Source organism: Ictidomys tridecemlineatus, chromosome 5 (genome assembly GCF_052094955.1).
Source record: "Ictidomys tridecemlineatus isolate mIctTri1 chromosome 5, mIctTri1.hap1, whole genome shotgun sequence".
Lineage (NCBI taxonomy): Eukaryota > Metazoa > Chordata > Mammalia > Rodentia > Sciuridae > Ictidomys > Ictidomys tridecemlineatus.
In genome coordinates this window covers 38,844,678-38,868,696 of record NC_135481.1, presented here as the reverse complement: position 1 = coordinate 38,868,696, position 24,019 = coordinate 38,844,678, and the positions used below count along the sequence as shown (strand labels likewise).

The following is a 24,019-nucleotide window of genomic DNA, read 5'->3' as shown; positions in this document are numbered from 1 at the left end:
GGATATTCTATCAGCCTAGCCAAATACCTCTCATCATCATCTTCTTCTTCTTCTTTTCCTTTTGATATATGGGACTAGAATACAATATATTTTACTCATTATTCTTATTTGGTATCTGCCTCCTCCAGAGCTCAACGAGGGCAGTATCTCCAATGCACGGCTGTAGTATGCATTCACATATCAAAAGATATTTATTTTAATTCTGAGCCGAGAAGCAGTTGCTCAGCATTTCATGTAGAATTTGGATTCAGGGTTATGCCAATTCTAAAGAGTTCTGAACTATAATAAAGAGAGCCTAGAAAATTCAGAGCACTCACCTGATGGACTATACTTGAGGTCATTTAGCAAAGAGGTAGTTGGCGCCTCAGAGGCAGGTGAAGCAGGCTCACACACATTTAGGTCTTCATCCTTCATTTTATCTATCCTGGCTCTTTCTGTATTTAGACTACCCTTACAAAAGAACAACACTTAGATGAACTTGTTTTTAATTACTGTCAAATTCAGATTTTTCCTCACATTAAGGGTCTGTTCTTCTCCATTAAAGAGAGGATCCTTTCACACACTGTTTACATGGGCATAAGGATGCTATCTAGAGATGGAAGAGACATCCACATTTTCCTTCTCATTTCTCTCCCCTTAGGCCATTTTAGGAATCAAGCAGCTAGTGGATGAGAGTTAAGTCTTTCTCCCTACTGTGATTTGGAAAACTTCATAATGAAGAAAATTATCCCATCATACCTAACAGAAGATGCCTTTTCTCTCACTGCACCTTGCTCCACTTCATCCAGTAGCTCCACTGAAAAAATAACCAAATAGCTTCCAACAGTTTCCAATCAGAAAGCAATTAATCATCCTCAGCCCCAGACCCAGTGTGACTATGTATTACAAATAGTAATTGGAAGCAAAGTGTTAGTACACAAAGAGCTACATTGGCCAGCAATAAATACAGCAAAAAAGACTATCAAAAGTACCATGGAGGGGGCTAGGGTTGTGGCTCAGCGGTAGAGCGCTCGCCTCGTGTGTGTGAGACCCTGGGTTCGATCCTCAGCACCACATAAAAATAAATAAGTGAAATAAAGGTATTGTATCCAATTACAACTAAAAAATAAATAGTAAAACAACAAACAAACAAACAAACAAAAGTACCATCGAGGGGCTGGGGCTGTACCTCAGTGGTCAAGGGCTTGCCCCGCATGTGTAAAGCACTGGGTTTGATCCTCAGCCCCACATAAAAATAAATAAAGATACTGTGTGTTCATCTACAACTAAATAAATATTTTTTTAAAAAAGTACTATGGAGGGGTAAGTGGTGCAAAAAGATGGTGGAATGAGATGGACATCATTACCCTAAGTACATGTATGAAGACACAAATGGTGTGAATACATTTTATATTCACAACCAGAAATATGAAAAATTATGCTCTATATGTGTAATATGAATTGTAATGCATTATGCTGTCATATATAACAAATTAGAATTTAAAAAATAAAAAAGTACTATGGATTCCCAATATTATGTCCCAAGCTTCTTGGTTACTTAGCAGGATTAAAACTTCTCAATATGGCCCCCTTATCCTTTTACATCCCCAAGGCTGCCTTTGCTGTCATTCACAGTGGTTCTAGAGTTTTTGTTTTACTCATCCCAATTCTAATGCACCTTCCCTCACACTATACTGTTGAAGGGTAATCATACACAGATCTGTCACTGGCAACTCTCAGGCTAATGTCATTATTGCTCAGTGCAATGAAAGTAGAGTGAAAATCCCAAAAGAATTACAAGAGAAATATTCCAAGGATATTATGAAACCATTTAGCTTTAACCTAATTGTTCAGGGAATCTAGGGAAATATTGTATTTCATTGATTCCGAGATGCACATTTTAAACAGCTCTGAAATTTATTGTGATTTACAATAACTGCACATTTTAGCTGCATTGCAGCTTCTTTCTAAATGTTCAAAAAAGTAAGAATCTTATAATTATTGACATCTTAGATTCAATACAGTACATTCAGTATTTTTTATTTTTCATGGAAAAAGTTTCTCAGAGGGCCACTGTGTTTCAATGTCTTTTTTTTTTTTTTTCTGGTACCAGTGAATCTAAGGCAGAAAATTGGAATTTACTAAAAATGCCAATTAGTCATTATTGTGCTCTTGATAATTCTTACTCAAGGTGTTTTCTGGGAAAATTCCTTCATGGTTGATTAGGCCATGGGACAAAAAAGGAGAAAACCATCCTCTGAGCTTAAAAATTATGAATAAAAGTCAAGACCTCAGAGAGCATTTAGGAGAAAATAAATTATATGTGTAAAGATTATAGAACTAGTTAGTGTCAGCCTTCTTTGGATTAGCGAGGTGTTCTAGTGATTCCTTCACTTCTTTACAGACTCAACCACCATTCAGTTCTGTTCTAGTCAAGTTCTGCTCTGCTACAAAGGCTATTTATCCCCCTTGGTGGTGCTGGGGATCAAACCTGGGCCTGTGCATGCTAGGCCAGCACAGTTATTGAGGTACACACTCAGCCCTGAAAAGGCTATTAAAACGAAAGTAAGAATTTCAGGGCTGGGGTTGTGGCTCAGTGGTACAGTGCTTACCTGGTATGTGTAAGGCAATGGGTTCAATTCTCAGCACCACATATAAATAAATAAATAAGGATCCTTTGACAATTAAAAAAAAAAAGTAAAATTTTCACTTTCATTCAGTGAGTGGCACATGCCTATAATCCCAGAGGCATGGGAGGCATCAACAGGAATATCGTGAGCTCAAAGCCAGTCTCAGCAACTTAAGGAGGCCCTAAGCAACTTAGCAAGACCCTGTGTGGTTGAGTGCCCTTGGCTTCAATTCCTGATACCAAAAAAAAAAAAAAAGAGCAAAAAGAATTTCACTTTTACTATTGCCATCTTCATCACCACTATAAAAAGAAGTTCAAGGTACAAAGCATTTATAGCAGCATACTCAGTAAGAAAGGACAGTGAGGTAGCTATCCAGACCTATCTAGCTTGAAGTAGCTCTGAATTGGCAATCATTAATTTGGTGAGATTTTTATCTCCTTCTAAATTCTACTTCTCACAAAGTAAAGCAATCTTTCATACAGCTGGAAAGTCTTGTTTGCAGAAGTCCTCAAACTTTCCTCAGAAATGCTCCAATAGTGAGAAATGCATAGCCCTACATCCCAGAGTTCCTGTTCCTCTGCCCTTTCACCCTACATTGATCTTTATTTCTCCTTGGAGGGCATCATTTGAGTTCTTGAAAGTGTATTGTACATCTTGCTCACAAACTGTTTTTCTCTTATCAGATTTGACTTATCTGAAGGGCAGACTAGATGAACTTCTATAGCTACTCTTGAAGCAACAATTGGACCTACTCTTTACTAAATGTCTTTGGCCAAAAGAAATGAGAACAAACTACATCCTGCAATTCCAAAATACAAAAGGTTGCTGGGTGCAGTAATGCATGCCTGTAATTCCAAAGATGTGAGAGGCTGAGGCAGGAGGATTATAAATTCCAGGCCAGCCTCAGCAGCTTAGTGAGACCCTGCCTCAAAAAATAAAAAGGGCTGGGGATGCAGCTCAGTGACAGAGGATTCTTGGGTTCAATCCCTAGTATTACATTTAAATAAAATAAAAAATCTAAAAAGCTATGAGAACAAAATTTTTGTTTTAACTCTTGGTGGCAAAACCTCACTTGACAAACTTATTTATAGTCCACTTCATTTCACTGAGTGTGACTATCGACCCCTTTCTCTAGAAAAAAAAAATGTTTTATTACAGGGTGTTATCTAGTCTATGTTGCATTTTCTAAAAACTCAGAACAATTCTGAATTTTCACATATGTGACTTCCAGTTTTCAGAAAAGGGATTGTGAATAGATGCTGAATGTGTGGTGTTTGACTAGACTACTGACCAAGGCAAACCCTTCCTATTCAGGTTCCTGACTTGGCTTGCTGGCTGACTCTATAGTTGTGAGTGGACCTCAGACTGAGAAACCAAAATGATTCTAATTCTGTGAGACTATTCTATTCAAAGACATCCTCTGAAACAATATAAGAAAGGATATTTCTCAAACATCAACTTTGAGAATTTAAAAATGCAATATTAAAAGACAATATCTCATTTTATTTCAAATATTGGAATGACAGAGAGCAGTAAGTTTACTATTACAAATTCCAATACCAGAATTTAGGGAACACGAAACTCTCACCATTCACAATCTCATGCCCAAAAAACATCTTCACTCCTGGAACACTCCGGCCTGTCTCCACATTCTTCACTGTTATAGAAAGTAATTCATTTGATTAATAATAAATATTATTTTCCTAAAACTGAGAGAGGCAATATGATACTTTTTAAAATTGCTACTTTATGTCATATTATGTGCTTAAAAGTATCAGAGACAATAATTTGATTCCCAACTCTTCTGTGCATAAGAGAATTAGGAGAAGTTTAGGTGTCAAGTCCTCAATATACAGTCATGCTATCATTTTCTAGATGGAAGTACTATCTGTTTATTTCTACATCTCTCAGCAAAAATTAAAATAACTTGTTTCTTCTTTTCTTTCTTTTGGTACTAAGGATTAAGCCCAAGGGTGCTTAACCATTGACCTGTTTATCCCCAGCGCTTTTTCATATTTTGCTTAGAGACTGGGTCTTGCTGAGTTGCTTACGGCCTTGGTAAATTGCTGCGGCTGACTTTGAACTCATGATCCTCTAGCCCCAGCCTCCCAACCCGTGGCCTCAAACTTTCAATCCTGCTGCCTCAGCCTCCCAACTGAGATTATAGGTATATGACACTGTGACCTATGGGAGACCCTGTGTTAAAAAAAAAAGATATAGTTTAGTGGTAGAGTGTCTCTGAATTCAATTCTCAGTACTGAAATAAATAAAAATAAAATATCCCTCACCTTTGCCCAGTAATTTCATTTCTAGGAACTATTCCTAAAAAAATAGTTGTAAGTCCAAGTACAAAAAATTTTAAGTCTTTTGCTTTACAATGTTGAGTTGCTTAGCACCTCACTTTTGCTGAACTTGAGATCCTCTTGCCTCAGCCTCCTGAGCTGCTGGGATTACAGGTGTGTGCCACTGTACCCATGAGAATCCTGCTTTAAAAAAAATAAAAGTACCAACTCTGCGGGGCTGGAGTTGTAGCTTAGTGATAGAGCACTTGCCCAGCACATGCGAGGCATTGGGTTCCATCCTCTGCGCCATATAAAACTAACTAAATAAAGGTATTTGGCCCATCCACATCTAAAAAAATTTTAAAGTATATATGAACTGGGTATGGTGGCACACACCAGTAGTCCCAGCAGCTTGAGAGGCTGAGGCAGGAAGATCACAAGTTTGAGGCCAGCCTCAGCCATTTAGGGAGACTCTGTCTCAATAATAATAAAAAGGGGGCTGGGGATGTGGCTCAAGTGGTAGCGCGCTTGTCTGACATGCTTGCGGCCCGGGTTCGATCCTCAGCACCACATACCAACAAAGATGTTGTGTCCGCCGAGAACTAGAAAATAAATATTAAAAATTCTCTCTCTCTCTCTCACTCTTTAAAAAATAATAATAATAATAAAAAGGAGTGGGTTTAGTGGTAAAGTAACTCTGTTTTCAATCCCCTGTACTATGCCCTACAAAAAAAGAGTATGTATGATAGATATAATTTATTATATCAACTATGTAAAATCTGTATAATCATACTGGGGAATGATATTGGTCAAATTATATTGTTATATCATGTGCATGTATAAATATGTAACAACAAATCCTATCATTATGTATAATTATAATGCACTAATAAAAATATGTAAAAAAATCTTTATAATTAGCCTATTAAAAAATACACCTGGACTAACCACCTTGGAATCAAGCACATGATATTTACTGCTTGTTGTTTACTCCATGCTTCTTTTATTTTTATTTTTTTAGATGTTAGTAGATTTTTATTTTATTCATTTATTTATATGTGGTGCTGAGAATCGAACCCAGTGCCTCACACATGCTAAGCAAGTGCTCTACCACTGAGCCACATCCCCAGCCCCTCCATGCTATTTATTCAGGTTTTCAATGTGTCCAATCTACCCTGCAGATAAGTATGGACTGTTGAACTTCCAGGACATTTCTTTAAGGGGAATGACTCAGATGAGAGAAACATCCTTTCCCCCTTTCCTTGTTTTCCTATCTGTAACTCTACCAGCTATCATTTGTCCTAGAGGTTTGAAGCCATGTGCTAAGGAATAGTTGGGCAGAAAAAAGAAGAATGTTGGATCCTTGCTGACATAAGTTGCAGCAACCCTGTGATACCTGTCTTTTTTTTTGTGGGGGGGGCGGGGGGAGGTTAACTGGGGATTAAACTCAGGGGCACTCAACCACTGAGCTACATCCCCAGCCCTAATTTGTGTTTTATTTAGAGAGAGGGGCTCACTGAGTTGCTTAGCACCTTGCTTTTTGCAGAGGCTGGGTTTGATCAAAAGATCCTCCTACCTCAGCCTCTTGAGCTGCTGGAATCACAGGTGTGTGCCACCATGCCCAGCACCTGTCTTCTTCTTCTTCTTCTTTTTTTAATATGGATTTTTTTACTTTGTTTATTTATATGTGGTGCTGAGGATTGAACCCAGGGCCTCACACATGCCACGCAAGCACTCTACCACTAAGCCACAATCCCTGTCTTCTTTTATATGAGAGAATACATTTCTAATTTGTTTAAGCCACTGGATGCAACATGGCAATGTGGATGTGGTAGTTTGATCTGTCAGGCCACACATGCAACCAGTCATGTGTGGCCTGACAGATCAAACTACCACATGCCATACACTCAAATGGAAGCTAAGTGTGATTCCCGACACAGCATTAAGGTTTTTAGGCAACTGCTAGGTAAAGTGACGAACCCCAGTAGCCCTAGCAATTTGAGGAAGCTGAGTCAGGAGGATATCAAGTTTGAGCACAGACTCAGCAACTTAGGCCCTAAGCAACTTAGCAAGATCCTGTCTTAAAATAAAAAATAAAAAGTTTTAGGGATGTAGCTCAGTGGTATAGGGTCCCTAGGTCCAATCCCTAATAGCAAAAAAAAAAAAAATTATATATATATGTATATAATATACACATACATACACACACACACACACACACACACACATATATATATATATAAAGTTTTTTTTAAAGGCAACTAACTTGTAAATTCATATGCTTCCCACTTAAAAATGTTTTATTATTCCTCACTGCCTTCAGAATAATGTTCAAACAGTATAATTTTCAAGTCCTTCTGATCTGCCCGATCTGCTTACTTCTCTATTCTTACCTCTCTCCATATCCTCATATTGAAATTTACTTAGGTTTTCTAAATGTCTTTATGTATGTGTACATACTCATACCTCTGCTTAGAACAGTAGTCCTCTAAAAGTGTGGCTCAAAACACAGCATCCCTATCTATCCCTGGAAAATTTGATAGAAATGCAAAATTGTGGGCCCATCCCAGACCTTAAGAAACAGAAACTCTGAGGATGTGGCTCACAAACTCTTGACTGGGGATATAACTCAGTTGAGAAAAATTAATGCTTTACCATCTTTGTGATTTGTCTGTTGAAGCCAAAAGCTTCTAAGAGATTTTTTATTTTTAATTTAAGATGTTTATGTAGAGAAAAGAAATACCCAATTAAAAATTATATATTAGACATTTCCACTAACACATCAATAAAAGTATAGAAATGGGGATCAACTGGCATCTGCAACCGTGCTGCTGTGTTAAGAAATATCTTATTTCCATCCCTCCCTAAAAAAGGAATAATGTCACTTGTACAGTTGCTAATGGAGCCCAAAGTCATCACTCATACTCAGTCATCTCTTAAAAGGCAGAAGAATATGAGAAATAAATAAGACCTTTCTTCAGGACAACAATCTTGTTAGGGTCCACATGCTGGAGCACGCCCTCGAAGATGCCACAAACCAATGTGAGTTTCACTCTTCTCCACAAAATCTGATTGAGGAAATGGTAGTCACTGCTGGGATCCATGCTCTTTGATTCCAAAAGAAGTCTTCAAATAATCTTCTTTAAGCATCCAAACACTTGAAAATTAATTAAGGAGATCTATGATTTTAAAAAGACTATTTTGAATATTACTTTCCCTACTCTCCTATTTGTAAGGGATACAAATAAAAAAAGGAGTAATTTGTTTTTGTTCATCTTTTTAGAATGCTAATGAGAAAAGAACCATTGCAAGCACAACTCAAATTCATACAAGGGAAACTAAAAACTGTAAGACTTGGGGCAAGAGAGGCTTGACTCCTTTATAAGATGAGCATAATATAACCTTTCTTTCTACCGAAAGTGTAGCTAAATAGAACAAACAGAACATTTAGAGTTGCTTTAATGGCACACTGTGCTGTTTTTGACAAAAAAAAGAAAAAAGGAATGAAAGAAACTGATAATTGGCAAGAGTACTTTGCCACACATGTTGCAGTAAGTGTTTACCCAGAACTGTCTGGGATATAACCACTTCTGGATTAATATTTTAAGAGTGTGACACATTGTTACCAACCAAAGCATAAATGTTAGAACTATCAGAATTTATGCATTACCATTTTGGCTTCCAAGATGTCACACTGTAAGGCCCATTCTCCATTACCCTGGCCATAGCTCAGGGACAAGGATCCTATAGTGTCACCAACCAGTCATGTGTAGCCTGACAGATCAAACTACCACATGCCATACATTCAAATGTTTTTGCAAAAAATGAAGTACTTTCGGGCTGGGCACGATGGTGCATGCCTATAATCTCAGTGGCTCTGGAGGCTGAGGCAGGAGGATCTCAAGTTCAAAGCCAGCCTCGGCAAAAGCAAGGTGCTAAGCAACTCAGTGAGACCTTGTCTCTTAATAAAATAAAGATAGGGTTGAGGATATGGCTTAGTGGTTGAGTGCCCCTGAGGAGTTCAATTTCCGATACAAAAAAAAGGAAAAATGAAGCACTGTCATTAGAATTATATCAATAAAGTACAAAGAAAAAAACTTCACCTTATAGAATAAACTTTCATTTATAGTAAATTCTGTTAAGTTCTTCAGTGTTAAACTATCATTTAAAAGATCAACTCTTTCTTTTTTAAGTATCTTATCCAACAAGTCTGTTATTTAATGTCCTTGTATTTGGAATCCTAGGTAAATGTTTGTTGTACTACAAAAGCTGCTTATGGCTGGGTGTGGTAGCAAATGTGCCTGTAATTAACCAGCCTCAGCAACTTATACATATCCTGTCTCAAAAAATTTTTTAAAAAGACTGGGGTCAAAGAGAATATGGAGAGTAAGTCCAAGGACATTCCTACTTATGCCTTTTCTAGATAAAATTGAAGTTTTTGTCATTTAAAAGCCCAGACTTCAGTCCCAGTGAAGGAACACAAAGGGACTTGCACTTAACCACCCCCATGGGTCAGTTGACCCCAATACAATAAGTCCTAGGAAATTTCCTATTCACATTCCTATCTCACTCTAATGAATCAGCCCACCCCAATACAATGAATCCCCAAACTACCCTCCTGTCCCACCCTAAACGAAGCCTATATAACCCAGACCCTTGCTACAGCCAATTGCCATTTTCTGCCCCCTAAAAGAGCCACACCAGGGTTCTACCAATTGACTTTGCTGCTGAATCCTGAATAAAGAGAAGCTTGCAGGGCTGCAGTTGTAGCTCGTGGCAGAGCGCTTGCCTAGCATATGTGAGGCACTGGGTTCAATTCTCAGCACCACATAAAAATAAATAAATTTATTTTAAATTTGATAAAATTATCTTAAAATAAAAAAGAAAGAAAAGCTTGCTTATCTGAGGTTTGCTTTCTGTCTCCTATTTTCCACCTTCCTCTCATTGTCTAGCCACCCGCGAGTATCTCTGAGATCCAGGAACTCATGTAGCTCATGCAGCTTCAGCTGAATCTCTAAACTGACTGCATTTCCTTACCCCATAGTACATAGGCCCTTCACACTCTCTGCTGTTCAGTTTATATAGAAAAATTTGGTATGTGAAACACAGGGGAGAACTCAAAGCAACTGAAAGTATCTGGTTAGGGCAACTCCCTAGTGTTGCATGAAGGCTTTGAATCTAAACTTCAACTACAACAGCCCTTAGGGGTACTAGATATCAATCACCTGCTAAACATTTGTGGCTTTATGCCACATGGACAGTAAAGGGATTTTTTTCTTTTTTGTGATGCTGAGGATTGAACTCAGGGCTTTGTGCTGCAAGGAAAGCACTCTACCAACTGAGCTATATCCCCAGCCCAGGGATTCAACCAAATCCTTTGTTAACATTAAAGGAGGCCTACTTCTACTCCACCCTCCAACCTTACACACCCAGCAAGGACCTACTTGCCATTTTGTTTCTGCATCCACCACCAGTCTCATCTTTCCATCACTCAATTACCAAATTGTTGGGAAAAGTATAACGGCAGCCGCACCACAGAGAAAAACCCCAACATGGCGCCTAAGGACCTTCTCTTCCTACTTTCCCCTTTTTTTTTCCACTGGCGTGAAAAGTTCCTGCGGGTGTGAACTCCCCGGCCGGCGCCAATTTCAAATCTCGCTGGTGGGGAACCTTAGCCCCAATAAGAACTAATTCCTGGGCTCCGGAGCTGATATCTGGAAGAACTTGCCAATAAATGGGTTGCCTGCCATTTATCTAAGCCCTGCCTTCTCTCCTTAGATCTATATAAGCACACAGCCTTTTGCAATAAAATTGGAATTCTCCCCGGCAAATTGTCTGGCGTGGAGGATTCTTTCATACTACCCCAGATCTTTATACTCCTGCTGATACTTTCTCTCTGTCCAATTTATCAGCAGATCTGCACCTGATACCCATAAAAAATTAAACAGAGAAGGATGCCAAGGCTTCCCAGAAGCAATTTCTAAATATTGCTTTCAAGACCTTTAACAATAGGGAAGACAAAACCAAATAGGAGAAGGAAAAGTTTCTTAAAATTAAACATCAGCTCCTAGCCTCAGTTATCCATAGGTCTAAAAACCCACGGCTGCTCATGGCCCCACCAGACCTTCTAATACATCTCCTGCGTTCTGTTTCCCAAGTGGATGAACTGGACTTTGGGCAAAAGCTTGCCCTAACCTGAACCCTGCTCCCCAAGCCCTGTCCCAAGTGCAGCAATGGGGAACTGGAAGGTGGTTTGTCCCCAGGGCAGCTTCCCAATCCCATACACTGAATTGCTGAAACAAGAAGATCCAAATCTTACTGCCCCTGTCACCTCAGATAATATACCTTAGGAGCCTCAAGTTACAGAGATGGTGAACAGCCAAGTAGCAGGCAAATATTCCTCTTCTGAAGAAATTTTAAGGGTACAACTAGCTGGTATATGTCCTCCCTTAACTTAAAATAATTATCAAAAGGTTAATTAGTATTTTCCTTTCTGAGTGAGGTCCCAGCTCCAACCATGTAAACAGGAGCCTTATGTTAAGCACCTACCCTCAACTTAAATTTAAGCAAAAAATTTAATGTTTGTCACTGAGAGGAAAATAACTCTAACCAGCCCAACAGCAGCATGTCTCAGTCCTCATTTTTTTTAAAATATTTATTGTTTAGCTTTAGGTGGACACAATCTATTTTATTTTTAATGTGGTGCTGAGGATCAAACCCAGTGCCTCACGCATGCCAGGTGAGCACACTACTACTTGAGCCATATCCCCAGCCCTCAGGCCTCATTCTTAAAAGTAATGGGAGATAATGTTTCATTTTTCCCATCCAAACCTGGCCTAATTACCAACCAGGGAAGAAGGGTTAAAAAGCCCTAGGCAGCAATCTCCCTGGCTAGGCCATGCTGAAGCCTGCATTGGAGAGTAAACTGCAGAAGCCCCCAAGCCCAGTAGGGGACCCATCTGAAACTAAAGAAAAAAGAAGGAAAATATCCATTTAATATCTCCCTGGCTGCAACACAGAAAAATGACTTCAGGGCTCTCTCTCCCTTTTACTATCTCTTTCTCATTCTCTCATGCTGCTTTACTGTAATAATTAATGGCCATATCGTTTTTTTTTCTAGGACTCTTGTTTTTTAAATTCTATATTCTTTTGAGCTCATGATTTTGATTCTGTGTGCTTAAGTTAAAATTTCTGATCAGACCTATTTTATCCAACTATAAAGGTTTATTACCCTCTGCTTTACTCAGAAGCCAATTTGTGAGGGTTGGCTCATAATCTAATAGGTTTTAAAAAGCTATAAGGCCTTTGCTTGTTTGTTCTGTGTATTATCTTGTCTACATGTGTTTGTGTATCAAAACTAACATATAAAGTGCTTACAAACTAAAATTCAAAAATATGGATCCAAATACATTTGAATCACGTGATTTAAAAAGTTCGATTTAAACTGGGTAAAAAATGAGAATAAAGGGTGTATTTAAAGTTACTAAGTAAATGCTGTTCAATATACTTGTCTGATACCTTGATTTTTATAGGCTCAGTGGTAGAGTGCTTGTCTAGCATATGCGAGGCCCTAGGTTTGATCCTCAGCACTACATAAAAATAAATAAATAAATAAAATAAATGTATTGTGTCCAACTACAACTAAAAAACAAATATTTTAAAAAATATTAGATTTCACATATATGGGATTAATCTTCAAAAATGTGTTAGAAGCATTGATTAATTTGCAAAGTTAAAATGCTGTTAAATATAACATCAAGTACTCTTCTTGAATTCCATGGGGTGATATACTTGAACATTGTTTGTTTTCATGAATTGATAAACAAGCAGATGTGATACTATACAAACACAGGATTAACAGATAGGAAAGAGAAATTAGAAGATTCCAGGTATGGAAATATATTTAATAGAAGGAAAATGTTTCTGGGTAAGAAAGTGTTTGTGTGATGAAATAAACAACATGAGGATCTATGCAAGTAAAGGGAAAATTTCAATAAAGTTGGTTATATATATATATATTTGGAACAATCAAAGCATTTAAGTTTTTCCCCTAAGGTCAAATACTAATGTACCAATATAAAACCAAAATTTAATCTTTATGTTAACTTGACAAGGATTTCTTAAAACATTAATTTACTCTTAACATTGTGTTTGTTAAGTTTTACTTGTTAAAGCAACTAATTTAAAGGAATTAAGATCCATACAACACTGATTACACAACAATCATTATTTTCGAATATTATACTACATTACAGAGTCTTATTGTCCTTTAAAAGCTAAACTTGGTTAAAATAAAAATTTCAATAGAGCATACTAAATATGTTCATGTCTTCCAGGCACACAAGTTTTTAAAGCAGGAGGTTTAAAGGAACATTTTTATCAAGCTGATGTTCTCCAAACTAAAGTTGTCTATAATGGCAATTTTAGGCTTATAAGAATAGCAAATTAAAAAAAAAATTTAGTTGTTGATGGACCTTTATTTTATCCATTTATTTATATGCAGTTCTGAGAATCAGACCCAGTGCCTCACACATGTGAGGCAAGCGCTCTATCACTGAGCAACAACCCCAGCCCAAGAATAGCAAATTTTATTGGGGATTTATTTATATTATTTAATGTTCTGTAACCAAACCTAAACCTTACATTACCTTTAACTTAGGGTTAAAATGTAAATATATTTCTAAAACGAGAGCCCAATCTGTTTAAAGATTAATATTGTGAGACATGAAAGCATTTTACCATTTTTCCATACAAAAGGGAAGTTGAACGCTCTCAGTCGTTTTTTTTTTTTTTTTTTAGAGAGAGAGAGAATTTTTTTTTTAATATTTATTTTTTAGTTCTCGGCGGACACAACATCTTTGTTTGTACGTGGTGCTGAGGATCGAACCCGGGCTGCACGCATGCCAGGTGAGCGCACTACCACTTGAGCCACATCTCCAGCCCTCAGCCGTTTTTTGATTCACATTTTAAAAGTAATGTTATACTATGTTAATTAATGTTCATGTAGATTCAGGAAACAATATAAATAAACTTTGTAAAATGATATTTAAGAAAGAGGCAAAGATCATCTTTAGAACAGGAACACTTTATCTAAAATTTGTGGAGTCCTACCTTACCTAAGACTCTGCATCCCACCTTACTGCATGTTAGAATGGCTCTAAAATAAGCTAGACTTTAGCTTATTTAAAGTTGTGTTCAAAAGATTAATTTTTGTTGTAAAGATATTGTGATCTCAAACAGAGGATATAATATATAACTCAGCCAAAAATCAAGATAGCTATTACATGGAGCTGGGAATTTGGCTCATTGGTAGGGCACTTGCCTCACAAGTATGAGGCACTGGGTTCGATCCTCAGCACCACATGAAAATAAGCAAAATAAAGGCATTATGTCCAACTACAACTAATATATATATGATAGTTATTACACAAACTGAATATGCTTTTACTCTTATTAATTTAATTTTTTATTTTCCTTGTAAAACTCTATAGCTGTTGCCTATTTATGTTTTGCAGAAGTACTGCTTCAAGAACAAACAACCTGGACTGGGGATGTGGCTCAAGTGGTAATGCACTCGCCTGGCATGTGTGGGGCGCTGGGTTCGATCCTCAGCACTACATAAAAATAAAATAAAGATGTTGGGTCCACCGAAAACTAAAAAATAAATATTAAAAAATTCTCTCTCTCTTAAAAAAAAAAAAAAAGAACAAACAACCTGTGTTAATTTGAGATACTAAGTCATCATCTATAGGACAGATTAGATATAAGGCTAACTTCCAGTCCTAAAATAGACCTCAATTAAATAAAAGGGGTAAATGACTATAAGGTTATGGACATCAAAGTTAAAGCTCAGTTCTTTTACTTTAAGACTGTTGAGACTGGCTTGTTGGATGTTTAAGATCAAGGCTTAAAAATTAAAATTAAAATTAAAGGACCAAAAAAAAAAATACCCAAATACCCACATCTTGGCTCTTGCCCTCTGCTCCTCTAAGGAGCTTTACATTGGAAAAGGGAGACATCCCTAATGCTTCTAAGGGAGGCCACCTCATTAAGGAGACCCTACCTAGAGAGCTAAGAAGCTGCTCTCAAGTTCCCCAAGAGTGACCCCTATGGGAACTCAGCTATTCACCAAAACAGATAGGAACAAGGTCAATTTGAGCAGCTTGATCTTAAATATCTATAAAAACAGGTATAACCAAAATACAGCAATTACTGCACATTTAAAAAGAAAAATTATGATTCTTTTTAATAGTGGTTAAGATGTACACTTCTGTCCGTCCCACAGCCCTGATGTCCCCCAAATTCTGAGACTTTTTTGTCTCATAATTGTCCCTGCTACCAAAATTAGATTGACCTCTGTACCTCAATCTTCCTTACTCCTCGAACTGACAATTTACCTCAAAATCAAAGCCTATCCATTCCAATAACAGCACACACCGGATGTAGGAGAGCCCCACCCACCCACCCACCCAGTTATTCCCTTACTCATAGGGCTAAAAACATCCACTGGGATTGGTACAGGAGCAGAGGATTAGGAATATCTGTTCACTATAAAAATCATCAGAACAGGTTATTGCAGATATCCAACAGATCACTGATTTGGTATTGACTTTACAAAATCAGTTGGACTCCCTAGAATCTGTCTTCCTCCAAAGTCAATCAGGGGGAATGGGAAAAAAAAAATAAGGAGAGAAATGAATTACAGTAGATGGGGTAGAGAGAGAAGATGGGAGGGGAGGGGAGGGGGGATAGTAGAGGATAGGAAAGGTAGCAGAATACAACAGTTACTATTATGGCATTATGTAAAACTGTGGATGTGTAACTGATGTGATTCTGCAATCTTTGTAATGTTTTGAATAACCAATAAAAAACAAACAAACAAACAAACAAAAACAAAGTCAATCAGGGAAGAGTGGTATTTCTATGTAAACTACTTGGGAGTGGAAAAAGACAAGGTTAAAAGTCTTCAGGACCATCTGGAATATGGAAATGAGATATGAGTTACAAGACTTTTTTGGATATGAAATGTGATTTTTCAATATAATAAGTTTAAAAATGTTACCCATCTTAATATTTCTTTTCATAAGGAATTCTATCTCATAACAAATGTATTAAATACCCATATTTTATTGTCTAAACCTAATCAAGTACAATATAATGCCTCATAAAATTATATATATATATATAATGTTAAATGTGAGAACTATATGCTACAAAAATGTGTCAATAAAACTGTATGGCAAAATTCAGGACAAACTGTTATGATTCTCAAAAGGCCAGTAGCCATCTGGCTCCTTATAAAAAGTGCTAAATGTTTCATCTAATGGTTAATAGCTTGCATTGTTATCTTGGCTGAGATAATTGCTTCTGCATCCCCTTTCAGCAATTTCAGAAGAAATTTACTGAGATCTTACAAATTCAAGTACATATTGATGGGCTGGGGATGTGACTCAAGCGGTAGTGCGCTCACCTGGCACGCATTCGGCCCGGGTTCGATCCTCAGCACCACATGCAAACAAAGATGTTGGGTCCACCAAAAAACTGAAAAATAAATATTAAAAAATTCTCTCTCTTTAAAAAAAAAAAAAGTTGATCAGGAATTTTTTTCAAAAACTAAAAGTCTATCATATGGCTAGAACAAGTACAAGATTTATGATGGGCTCAAAGACCTCAAAGTCATTATAATGTTACCCAATTTTGTTTTACTAGAGTTCCATAGAGTGATACTAAGATTCAATGGCAAAATAAACATAATCACCTAATGGGGCTTGATCTCCATTAGGGACGTGTTGGAATTACACATAGGATATTTTGGAATTAAAACCTTAGGTTATGGCCATGGTTGATGCAAAGGCACCTGCTTTTAACAATGAAGAGATTTGGGGCAATTTGGCTGAAGCATCTCTTCCCTTAAGCCTTTTAAATACTTTCCTATACATGTAGTTGGGTTACTAGCTACAACCATACTATTAAACTTTGTTCTTGTTTTTGCATAGTCTGTCAAGCAGGATAGAAACAATTAAAATATCAGGAAAATATGGTTCCAAGAAATGGTTTCTTAGGAAGGTGACCTATCCAACCCAAGCCACCTCCCCAGGGCACATCTCCTCCCATGCTCATCCTCTGACTTTTGAAAAAGAGGGCTTTAATCAGACAATCTGGCCACTCCGCCCACTTATACCTCAACCACCAGGGTCTTCATGTTCTCTTCCAGAACTCTGAAAGGGGGAGGTCCCCTATTTTGCCCATTTTCACCAGGAAGCAGCTAGATATTGATGGCTCAATTCATTATGTCCCTTTCAGAGTCTGGAATGTAGGATATGAAGAATAAGTCCAAGGACATTTCCCTTTATCTGCAGCTGTTCCCCCACAGGCCTTTCCTGTGTAAAATTGAAGTTTTTGTCATTTAAAGCCCAGTCAGAGTGAAGGAACACAAAAAGAATTCACACCTGATTGGCATCTGACCCAATTGTCAGCTGAGCCCAATACAATAAGCCCCAGATAACTCCCTATTCACATGCCTGTCTTACTCTAATCAGCCCACCCCAATATAGTGAAGCCCCCAAACTACCCTCCTGTCCCACCCTAAACAGAGCCTTTATAACCCAGACCCTGGCTTCAGCCCACTGCCATTTTCTGCCCCCTGAAATGAGCAACATCAGGGTTCCACTAATTGACTCTGCCACTGAATCCTGAATAAAGAAAAGCTGGCTAATCCAAGATTTGCTTCCAAGTCTCCTGCCTTCTTCATATGTGTGTCATTTATGCTAACAGGTTATAGCTCAGTAGTTAAGTGTCCCCATACCAAAAATAAATAAGTAAATAAATAATAATCCCAGTAACAAAAACAAATAAGTAAATAAATAATAAAAGCTGCTTGACTTTGCCACACTGGGAAAGTTCAGAGAATTTTGCAATGTACTCTCTAAAACAGTGATGAAATACCTACAGCCTGGGAAGAAAGTGAAGATTTATAGCTTTTTTTGTGTGTGTGGGGGGTACCAGGGATTAAACTCAGGGGCACTCAACCACTGAGCCACCTCCCCTGCCCTATTTTATATTTTATTTAGAGACAGGATCTCACTGAGTTGTTTAGTGTCTCACCACTGCTGAGGCTAGCTTTGAACTCTCCTCCTGGTTCAGCCTCCCAAGCCGCTGGGATTACAGGCATGTGCCACCATGCCCCATGATCTATAGCATTTTTAGTCAAATAAATAACCTACGTTTTCAGATTTTAAGGTCAAGTGCTTTCACAAATATTATAGTCATAATTTAATTTACAGATGAGAAATCAGAGGCTTAGAGATTTTAAGACATGTGCCCAAAATCACAAAACTAGAAGATAATAGAATCTAAACTAAACCAGGCCCTTACTGGAAGATATTTGAGGTCAAAAGTATGACCAAGCATTATGCACCCAGAAAGAGCATAAAACAAGCCTTAGAAAAATCACTCCTTGCTCAAGTTAACCAACAACACAAGAGGACTCTTTACAGAAACAAAGGAGGTCCCAAAACTGAAGAGAAAGCCTTGACAAGCTTCATAGAGGCAACATTTTTGGATGTAAAAATAAATTTATGTTTAAAAGCTACCCAAGAAAAAAGTTTGTGAAATGCTTGGGAAAAAATTAAATGCTAAAGAGTGCCATGTGGTGTAATTCCAGCTGAGGCAAGAGTTCCAGGCTAGCCTCAGCAAGTTCTCCAAAACTGTAACAAAAAAAAAAAAAAAAAAAAAAGAGGGCTGGGGACGTAGTTTAATGACAAAGTCATTAGTTTAATGACAAAGTGCCTTGGGTTCAATCTCTGTAACCTCTTTTCCCCAAAAAGGTGAAGAAAAAAATGTTAAAGCATTAACACCAAGCAAAGTAAAGTTTGATTGAAGACAGCTGCAAATGTTAAGGTTCAAAATTAGGAAGGAAAAAAAGTCAGGATCCAGAGGTGGGCAGAATGAAACAGAATGAGAAACAGGCAATCATGCGGCTGACAAAAATTTTCCTACAAACCCATATTTCCAAGATAAAAAGCAGCTCCTCCTGTCTTCTTTGACTGGCATATCTAAAATGTTACTGCTTGCCCATGAAAACAAGAGCAAGTCAATCATGAAAACAATAGGGTGAAACTGGAACCTCAGCCTGCAAGGAACTTCTGGGTCCTCAGGCTAAGCTGCAAAGCAGAGGTGAAGTTTAAGCTAAGTTGGTATGGGAAAGTATGCTGAAGTAGTACCCAAATTATTAGGTAAGAGTGATTAGAATTTGGTTCTTTCATATCTCAAACCGGTTTTGAACAGAGAAGTGAGGGGTCAAATTACTCAGGAAAATTACTCATTCTCTTGAGAGGATGTATACTAACTTAAAAAGTGGCATTCAACCTTATCAAACAAGAATATACTCTGAGAATAAAATGTGAGGCTGGGGTTGTGGCTCAGCAGTAGAGCACTTGCCTAGCATGTGCTAGGCCCTGGGTTAGATACTCAGCAACACATAAAAATAGATAAATAAAAATTTTCAAATAAAATAAAGGTTTTGTGGGCTGGGGATGTGGCTCAAGCGGTAGCGCGCTCGCCTGGCATGCGTGCGGCCAGGGTTTGATCCTCAGCGCCACATACAAAGATGTTGTGTCCGCCGAAAACTAAAAAAATAAATATTAAAATTCTCAAAAAAAAAAAAGGTTTTTGTGTCCAACTGTAACTAAAAAATAAAATATAAAAAAATAAAATGCAAAATTTCTCATTTTCAAGATAAAGTAAGAACTTCAAATTAAAGGTGGGCCCTATGCTAGGAATTCACTCTCCTCCACCTGTAGACTCCCCCCTCACCGAAGAAATTTGGGAAATCCGGACCTTAATTTCAGCCAAATGGTGAGTTCCTTGAACTTCAGTCTAGAACTAAAAGAGGGATCACTGTTAAAGAAGAAATTTCGGGGTACTTCAGTCACTGAGCGACGGTTTTCAAAGCACAGTCCTGAAGCAAACTAGAGAAGAGCTCTCAACGCCAGGCACCCAAACCGCACAGCCGACGTCCGCGGGGCAGAACACCGAGGTGCTGTTTCCCGAGGAGCCAATTGACTCGACACCTGAGGCCGGCTCCCCAGCGCCCTCACGCGGCTGGGCGGAGAGAGGGCCGCCAGGCAAAGACCAATTACAACTCCCAGCATGCAGTTCCCAGGGGACACACCCTAGGGTTCCTCCACGTAAATTTTTGTTGCTTCTTTCTGCAATCCCAATGACTTGTACGGTGAGATTCCTGGTGTTAAGAGTTTGTGAAAAACCGGTTGGTTACACTGCCGGTCTCAGGTTGGTTTGCTGGAAAACGGTGGGTTGATGGAGTTTCCCCTTTAATTGAGGCCGCTAGCGCCACAGTGGCATCGCCCTTTTAAGCCCGGTGGCAGCCGCGGTTCCGGGGGCGGGGTCTATCTGTAGCTGAGCCGGAGCTGGCGCTGGGCTGATTCATTCGGGGGCTGGAACTCCGAGCGCTGACGTCGACTCGGGTGCAGGGCGCGGCCTCGCTCCTGATTGGCTGGTCTTCGGGGCCGCCCTTCCCCTCGCACCACCCCTGGGTCGCCTCCCGAGTCCGCCGTAGAAACACTGCCCTCTCCCTTCTTGACCCCTAGCCCTTTCTTCCCTCCCACCCTCCCTTCCACTGCCTTAGCTTCAGGCGCCGCCGCTCCCGGAGGAGCTCCCAGCACAGTGATGGGGTCTCGGGCCTCCACGTTACTGAGGGACGAAGAGCTCGAGGAGATCAAAAAGGAGACTGGCTGTGAGTTCAGATTGGGGGGTGGGAAGCCGGCCCGGCGCCTCCGGCTGGCCTCAAGACCGAGGGCGGTTGTCACTGAGGTTTGGAACTGGGGTGCTATGAGTTTGGGGGATCCTGGGCAAATTCTAGCACTGGCACTTCGGGGAAACGAGCCACTGGAGGACCTGTTTGTCCAGCGGTAGCTTCCCAGAGTGGGGCTGTGGCTCTGATGGGGTTGTCCATTCCCTCAAAAGCGGGAGTCACCCCTAAAGCGCGGACACCTCTCTTTCTTCCCTCCTTGACCACGAACGTCCCCGAATTCCCTTCCTTTATCGTCCCTCGAATCAACCTTCCCTATTAAAAAAAAAAAAACAAAAACATTTTGAACAGTAGATAAAGCCCGAGAAGCAAATTCAGGAACTTTGAATGGATCCTGTAGAAAACGTAATCCATTCCTGTGACGTTTCTGGGCTAGGACCTATAACCGCTGACATCTGTGGGGAAATCACAAACAAATTCACGCTACAGATTGAAGAAATAAGCTCAGAAAGCAGCACCGCATGTCTTTGGAAGATGTGACCTGGGTGATTATAGACTTTTAAAAAATCAGGGGTCTGAGAGCATGAGGCGTCTTTCAATCTGAACTTTTGGAGAAAAAGCATAGTTGACTACTGGGTGATTTTACTTACACTGAGGTTGTTTTCTGCCCTGATTTCATGTATATATTGATTGAATATGCAGTGGCTATTGAAATTGGATACACTCCAAAATTCTCTGTGTGAGTTTGTACTGGGAACGGGTTTTTAAATAGTCCAATCTCTTCCTCATTAACCTGAACAAAGGAGCAACAGGGTTTTAGGAATTCAGAAACTCAGAAACGTCAGAGTGTACTTGAATAGCCCTTGATAATGCAATGTATGATACAATTGTATTGCTGAATACTATAATCCTTTATAACTCTTACTAATCCTTTATAACTCTTGTTGAGTTATAAGTTATGTAAGTTCTTTTTATGATACTTGTCTTTGATGATGACATGGCTGTTAAGTAAATTTTGTGATCTATAGGCAGATAGTACTGAAAGGCACTGGGGGAACTACAGAATTACTCAGGCAGTGGTATCCTGGGATAAATTAAAAGCTGTCTCATGCTTTCTGACAAGTTAAACTTTCTATAATCTTTGTGTTGGAAGAGGTGTTATCTAGCCTCACATCATATCAAATTGGTTTGCTTCTTTCATCATCCTCTAACATATGGCCATTAAAGCTCTCCATAAAGATTTTTTAACCATGATGACCTTATTACCTACCAAGGCAATCCTTTTCATGATTTTGAATGAATGACAGAAATGGTTACTATTTACAATTTACAATACTACAGTCAGTCATCTTATGACTTACTCTGACTCCAGGAGTGGAAATATAGACATTTTGGATTGAGCAAGCTTTTATTACACTTTGTGGCCATGACTTCTGGCCATACTTGTAGATATAATGACTACTTTAAGTCTAGAATGACACCCAAATTAAAGCATTTGTGCTTAAAATAAAGAGTCATAAATTGAGGAAGTGTAAACCATAGTGAGGATGTGAAAAGCTATTTTTATCTCAGAATGAAGGGAGCAATAATCCCATTTTGGTTTATTTACATATGATCAAATGAAAAGGGCCTGGATTGCTAAAGGGTTAGGGTTATATTATGTGACTTGGGTACAAACATCTAAGTACCATGGAAGAACTGTTTTCCAGTTGCTGAAGACTGACTCAAGCATGAGGGAGATTCTTTTTTTCAGTACCAGGGATTGAACCCACGAGTAACATCCCATCCCTTTTTATATCTTATTTTGAGACAGGGTCTCTCTAAGTTGCTGAGGCTGGCTTTGAATTTGTGATCCTCTTGACTCATCCACCCAAGTCGCTGGGATTACAGGCATGCACCACTGTGCCCAGCCTTAGGGGGGAGATTCTCAACCAAAATCAGTGCATATGTTTGTATTAAGCCAGTAAACCTAGTGAAACAATTGCTTAATGAGTTTTTCAGTGTCTGTGTTCACTATTAAGCTAGATATTCCGGGAAAGTGTGACAAAGACACCCACAATCTGGTTGAGATATAAGCCCAAAAAAGATTAGCATCGTGACATAAGGAAGTTGAAATTATGTGACACCCACTTTCAGAACTCAGAGAAAAGACGGTCTTTGTGAACAGGCCTTGTGGAGAACAGAAATTGGGCCTTGATGCATGCCTGAATGGATTAGATATGAATAAATTAACTTAGGGTATTTTGGGTGGCTTCCAGGAGCAATCTCCTGCAGTCTGTTACAAAGTCATTCCTCCACTCTAGGAGGTAAGTCTTCAGTTTATCTAGTTACTGTCCATCAGCCTTCAGCAGAGTTTTTTTTTTTTTTTTTAAACAGAAATTTAGCATGATGCAAAGGTGTAGAAGAATTAAAAACAACAGATATCTGGAGGGTAAAGAGGTGAAATTTGTCCTGTTTTCATCTGCCTCTTTTTTTTTTTTTTTTGGTACCAGGGTACTCAACTACTGAGCCACATCTCCACCCCTTTTATTTATTTATTTTTTTAATTTAGAGACAGGGTCTCACTGAGTTGCTTAGGTCCTCAATAAATTGATGAGGCTGGCTTTGAACTCTTGAGCCTCCTGCCTGTTCCAGTCTCCGGAGCCCCTGGGACTACAGGTGTGCACCCTGCTCATCTGCCTCTTGTGAGAGGAAGAATTTAGAGAACTATTTTAATCAGAAAAATTTAGGAAGTATAAGACATTTTACTACTCCCTTTGCCAGTAAAAAAAAAAAAAAAAAAAAGTGTAATTGTGAAAAACTGACTTTATATTCAACATGAATGCTTTGCATTGGAATTGATTATATTTAAAATATTTTTGGCAAATTTAGATTGATTAGAATTCACATGACTACTTTAGCTGGTATTTGAAATTTAGCCACTAAATGTTTGGAAAAGTAATTCTAGGTAAGAATTATCTGTGAGCAGAGAGTGGTGGGGCATGCCTATAATCCCAGCTACTCTGGAGGCTGAGGCAGGAGGATCAAAAGTTCAAGGCCGATTTGGGAAACTTAGCAAGACCCTGTCTCAAAAAGGGCTGGGAACATAGATCAGGAATAAAGCTCTTAGCTAGCATGCATGAGGCCCCTAGGTTCAATTCCCAGTACAGATAGATAGATAAATACATACATACATACATACATAGAATTACCTATCTGCAAAATGAGAATAATAATAGTACCTATTTTATAAGATTCTTTTGCCAGTAAGTAAAATAAATTATTTAGAGTAGTCTGATATAATGAATGCCATACTATAAGTGTTAGCTTTTATTATTTTGAACCCTAGATAAATATCATGTTTTTGGGAAAATACCATT

The 24,019-nt window shown here is 38.7% G+C and overlaps 2 protein-coding genes across 5 annotated transcripts in view; one reads left to right on the top strand and one right to left on the bottom strand.

Moving 5' to 3' along the window:
- Exd1 (exonuclease 3'-5' domain containing 1) overlaps window positions 1-20,313 on the bottom strand; it is a 55,582-nt gene extending 35,269 nt beyond the window's left edge. The window contains exons 1-6 of one of the 4 annotated variants that reach the window (XM_078049787.1): window positions 19,730-20,313; window positions 16,362-16,432; window positions 7,863-8,048; window positions 4,198-4,266; window positions 739-796; window positions 318-445 (exon numbers count right to left, since the gene is read on the bottom strand). In XM_078049787.1, coding sequence (XP_077905913.1) covers window positions 318-445; window positions 739-796; window positions 4,198-4,266; window positions 7,863-7,995 — 388 coding nt within the window. In that variant the 5' untranslated portion in view covers window positions 7,996-8,048; window positions 16,362-16,432; window positions 19,730-20,313. The remainder of the gene's footprint in view (window positions 1-317; window positions 446-738; window positions 797-4,197; window positions 4,267-7,862; window positions 8,049-16,361; window positions 16,433-19,729) is intronic. The other 3 variants (XM_013358592.4, XM_078049788.1, XM_078049789.1) reach the window with 3 other exon arrangements.
- Window positions 20,314-20,420: 107 nt separating this feature from the next.
- Window positions 20,421-24,019, top strand: part of Chp1 (calcineurin like EF-hand protein 1) — a 48,284-nt gene continuing 44,685 nt past the window's right edge. Inside the window, exon 1 of the mRNA XM_013359576.4 lies at window positions 20,421-20,645. Within this exon, the coding sequence (XP_013215030.1) occupies window positions 20,579-20,645 (67 nt within the window). The 5' untranslated portion in view covers window positions 20,421-20,578. The remainder of the gene's footprint in view (window positions 20,646-24,019) is intronic.